We start from the raw sequence: 4,939 nt of genomic DNA, 5'->3' as shown, positions 1-4,939 counted from the left end.
TAAAAAAAAAAAAAAAAAAAAAACCAACCTTATTTCTAATCTAGTTATAAGAAACTAAAGGCAGTATCAAACACCAGCACCATTCTAGAAGGTCATCTCAGAGCACTGAGCCTCGAGACAGCACATCCAGGCTCAGTGACCACTCATGCCAACCTCAGCGATGGCAGCAAAAGTCTCCATTACACTTGAGGAAAATGAGCTCAGAAAGGATAGTAGTAACTAACATGCCAAAAGATTAAGACTAGAACATGAGTTAAAACAAAATTTATTAAGACTAGGTTCCAAAAATTATACGCACACGAAGAATAACAAAAACCTGGATTTAGTTTTGTATGTTTATGTGGGAAATGAGGAAAAACTGTCTACCTTGAGATGAGCCGACAGGAAGCCTACTGGGGCCTCAGGGGCGCGGGGTGCTGGTCACGGCAGTCCAGCCTGGCAGCCGAGCCTCAGAGGGGCCAAAGCTCCCCATGTGAGACCGCAGCCAGCCAAGGTCCCCCCAAGAGGGATGTCAGGACCCAGCAATACCCTCGTCTGTGAGAGGACTGGGGACGTGGAGCCAGGTGGGCCGTTTCAACACTAGAGGAGAGCTGCAAGGAGACTGGGATCTGGGGTCTGCCCTGGGAGCAGAACTGAGGAGGGCTTCTACACAGTACCATCCAGAGCAGCTCAGGGAAGGGGTGCCTGCAGAAAATACCGAGCTGCTATAAATCATTATATGAAAAGGGGGCTTCTGGGCTTAAAAATCTTTGAAACACAGCATTAGACGACTTCTTTAGAGCTCTCCAAATTAAATGTTATGTAACAACTTAATTAAAATAATCATGAAGAAGGTTCTACACTTAAAACTCTACATATATACTAAACAGTAATTACTGCTGTTCGCACTGTCCTATCTCACTGATAAGGAAGTTGAGTCACAACCAAGAAAACAGCTTGCCCAAGGCCAGAGAGACAGGAGGCAGGGCGCGCCCTTTCCACCAGGAGGAAGGGGGAGGAGAATCCAGGAGCAGGAAGGAGACCGGTGGGGACAGGCGACGCCCAGCGCCACAACCACACACAGCTGCCCCCTGGGAACTCCTGAATCCTCGGACAAAGGCGACAAAGCACAGGAGGAGCCTGTGTGAGAGAGGGTGGCGTGGAGGGTAACTGGTGAGCGGAGCAGCAAGAAATGGGCCCAAATCCAGGCTCTCCTTGTGGCCCTTCCTCTCTACCCAGTCGCACCCTCACTCCCCTTCCTCACTGACCCGAGTCAAACGACTGCTACACCACCTTTCCTCAATCTGGTGTCTAGGAGTCACTTTCTACTTGACCCGACTACCTCCCTCCATCTGGTCATCATCCCCACCTAGTACCTGGCGCGAGGTAACTCAGATGGTGAACTGCCGAAGCTAACGCGCCTGCTGAAGCTATCGCAACCAGACGACTGTAGATGACTTCACAGCCACTCTTCTGCTGAACAGGTGTGTTCTCACAACCATCGGTGGGGATGAAGCTAAGGCAGCTGTGAGCAGGGGAGCCAGGAAACCTAGGCTCACGACCAGACTCCTTCCGCACCAGCTGTGACCTTGGGCAGCTCGCTTCATCACAGCGAGTCACACAACAGGTGAAAGCACTCTGAGCAGAAAGCATTGCTCCGTGAAGGCCAATTATCCACAAACAGTTTAATAAACTTAAGTTCCAGTTAGCCCACAGGTAAAGATCTTACACTCCAATTAAGGCCTCAATTTAAAACTCAACACCATGTAATTACAGCTGGAAGAAGAAAACAAAAACAAACCATGTCAATCACAGGCACTCCCTTACCGGTTTGTTAATGCTGGCTCCTGCTTGGATCAACCAGACGAGGCACTGAGGGTGTCCCCCGAAAGCGGCAATGTGGGCTGGGGTCTGTGCGTAACGGGTGGTGGAGACGTCCAGGGTGGCCCCCGCTCTCACCAACTGTATCAAGCATTCCAACTTGGAGAAGAGGGGATGAAAGAGGCACAAAAGTCAGTATACTAGTAACACTGCTCAATCTAAACTCTATGGTGGAGACAAGCGGTGTTTTGCTCAACTTTTTTCTGTTTAAGAAAGTAAGTCATGCCTCCCCAATATCACAAAATTTAAAAGGCTTATTTAAAAACACATTTTTCCTCTTCCTTGTAAAAAAGCTGGTACACAGGAATAGGAAGTCAAAATGATAGACACAATACAAATTTAAATGTTTTTTCTACAACTAACAAAACCAATATAATGTAAATCAACTATACTTCAATCTTTAAAAGCTCAAATCAGAAGAGACTAGATTGTGTATTCCAGGATTTTGATCAGAACTAAGCTTTGCCACTATCACGAACTATTCTAAAAAAGTTATGAACAGTTAAGAGTGATTAGTTGGATTTTCTGTGTCCTGCACAGGCCGCACTCAGGGCCAGCTCCAGATCTCAGGGAGAAGACAGTGCTGAGCAGGCGAGAGGGCAGCATTCATCTTGTCACAGTCTGTATAGAACCCCTCCCCCCATCCAGGAAAAAACTGGCTGAGCAGCACAGGTGAGCTCTGCCCAGGCAGGTGACTCAGACAGACAGATGGGCGGGAGTCAGGACGAGACTCTGCAGCCGGACACCAGTACCACACTAGCCTCTGGAGAAAGAGCCATCACACTCAAGGATTCAGCAAGTGCCTACGCTGTGCCCAGCACTGTGAGGGAAGGTCTGCTGTCCTCAGAGACTCCCACTGTTCCACCCAGCGTGTCCTCAGATCGAGGACGATCGCCTGTTTCTCCTTCCCAAACACCATGCAGACTCAGTGGGGGAAAAAAATTGCTCACTGCCAGCAATTCTCCTCCAGAGGACAGACCTCAGGTGAGGAACAATCGGCTACCCCTGGGTTTCACCCCGTGTCTCTTATCCTCTTTCAGTAATTTCATTGTTTCCTTGCAAAAGACAGAGCACTGCCATCAACAATTTTGTGAGGATGAACTCGTAGTTGGTGGTACAGATTTAAAATATGGTTTGTCTTCAAGCAATCTGAATCTGAGAGTAAAGGCTGAAAAAGAGGTACTATTCTGGTATATTTTTATATACTGCTTTTATGAATGTACTGAGTGAAAGATGAAGGCCAGCAGTAGTGACAAGATGAGCAGGTCTCAAGGCAGCACAAATGAAGTGAGGATGAAAACCACTTGATGTGTCAAAAGCGGTTAATCTTAATATGAACTGAGAGGTCCCGGGACTTAAATTTGTTAACCACGGTTTGATGAAGGAAACCAGGTTTGGAATTTTGGAAAGATACTGTTCAGTAGGACACCTTGTAAAAACAAGGTGTAATCAGAGTTTTTAAATGTCTGGTTTAGTCCTCTGGGCGAGAACAAGCCTCATAAAATGGTTAGGTAATTAGTGCGCAGTTGGCACATTTCTAGGAACACAGATTGAGGGCTGAGAGTAGTTCACAACATGCTAAGCGCCCAGCTGGCTCTCGCACTGGCGGAGAACAATGAGGGCTCGGTGCAGGCTCGGTTGCGTCTGACTCTTTCGCAGCTCCATGGACTACAGCCCGCCAGGCTCCCCTGCCCATGGGACTCCCCGGGCAAGAACACTGGAGGGGGCTGCCACTTTCTTCTCCAGGGAGAATTTCCCACCCAGGGATGGAACCCACGACTCTTGCATTGGCGGGAGGGGTGGGGTGGGTGGTTCTTTACCACTGAGCCGCCTGCAATGCCCTCAGAGTCATTCACAGCATGCTAAATGGTCAGCTGGCTCTTGCACAGGCAGAGAACAGTGAAGGCATGCGTGTGCACCAAAGGAGGGAAGCTGCGGGCAGGGTGCGGGGAGGCAGGGCTAAGAATTCTCAGTCCAGAGTCCTGGCCTAACTTTTGCCCTAACAGCCTTTTCTCATGGCCCCTTCTGCATCGAAGACCCTACAGTGAGAGTAAAGACAACCAAAGGCACTAAAATAAAAGGCTCCAGTTACAACTTTTGGTCTCTGAGGGCCATCTACTACTTGGGGTCCAGTGTTACTACTCATGTTCTGTACAAGTAGAGACTTGGTGAATTCAGCTGGCTTCATTTTTATTACCAGATACACATGCATGAAATCCAGCACTTCCATCATCACAGCCATCTTCCAGTTACGGCTATATTTCATTCCTAAAGATAGGGAAGTACCTGCGCCTTGGTAAATATTTCTAAACAGCCCTTTGTAAGGAGTCCTTAGGCATTTTACAGAATGTTTGGGATTGCCATGCTGTGTCCTTCTCAATCAGGGTAGGGAGGATCGGAATCAATAGGGGAACCTTTCCCCAAAAAACCTGCCTTGGCTATTACAAGGGTGGTGGCGGTACTGTTTAGTCCCTAAGTCGTTTCCGACCCTTTGGGACCCCATGGACCGTGGCCCACCAGGCTCCTCTGTCCACGGGATTTCCCAGACTAGAATACTGGAAGGAGTTGCCATTTCCTTCTCCAGGGGATCTTCTCAACCCGGGACGGAACCGTCTCCTGCATTGGCAGGCGAGTTCCTTATCCTTGGAACACCTGGGAAGCCCGTTACCAGGGTGTCTCTTGCCCTCCCCCCGCCCCCCAAACACGAAGAAGCCGAGAACCAATGCTTTGAGAATTACCTAGTTTAGGTAAAAATGAAGCAAGACGCGCTCAGCAGGGAGATGGCTCCCGGGCTAACTGACCGGCTGGGGAAATCCACATTCCAGGCTGCAGGGAGACGCGCCGGAAGGCGCTTTTGTTCCTGTTTATTGACACTGATTTCCCCGAGGCCCGCGGGGTGTTGGGGGACTCTCAAGGCCCCGGACGACTACCCTCCTCGCCCCGCCGTCGTGACTCCCTCTCACTTCTCTCACTGAGATAAACCCGGCTTCGTTTTCCTGGGGGCCGGGAAGCTGCTTCCCAAAAGTTCTCGCTGGGCTGTGACCGCAGCCGGTACAAGCAAGTCGTTGCGGCCGCTTCT

The 4,939-nt window shown here is 49.5% G+C and overlaps 1 protein-coding gene across 1 annotated transcript in view; it reads right to left on the bottom strand.

Annotated features, from left to right (window-relative positions):
- ANKRD10 (ankyrin repeat domain 10) overlaps positions 1–4,939 on the bottom strand; it is a 37,131-nt gene that overhangs the window by 26,113 nt on the left and 6,079 nt on the right. Inside the window, exon 4 of the mRNA XM_010831544.1 lies at positions 1,807–1,959. Coding sequence (XP_010829846.1) covers positions 1,807–1,959 — 153 coding nt within the window. The remainder of the gene's footprint in view (positions 1–1,806; positions 1,960–4,939) is intronic.

Source organism: Bison bison, unplaced genomic scaffold (assembly GCF_000754665.1).
Source record: "Bison bison bison isolate TAMUID 2011002044 unplaced genomic scaffold, Bison_UMD1.0 scf7180017864527, whole genome shotgun sequence".
Classification (NCBI taxonomy): domain Eukaryota; kingdom Metazoa; phylum Chordata; class Mammalia; order Artiodactyla; family Bovidae; genus Bison; species Bison bison.
The sequence above is the reverse complement of the archived record's forward strand: the minus strand, read 5'-3'. Positions and strand labels throughout refer to the sequence as shown.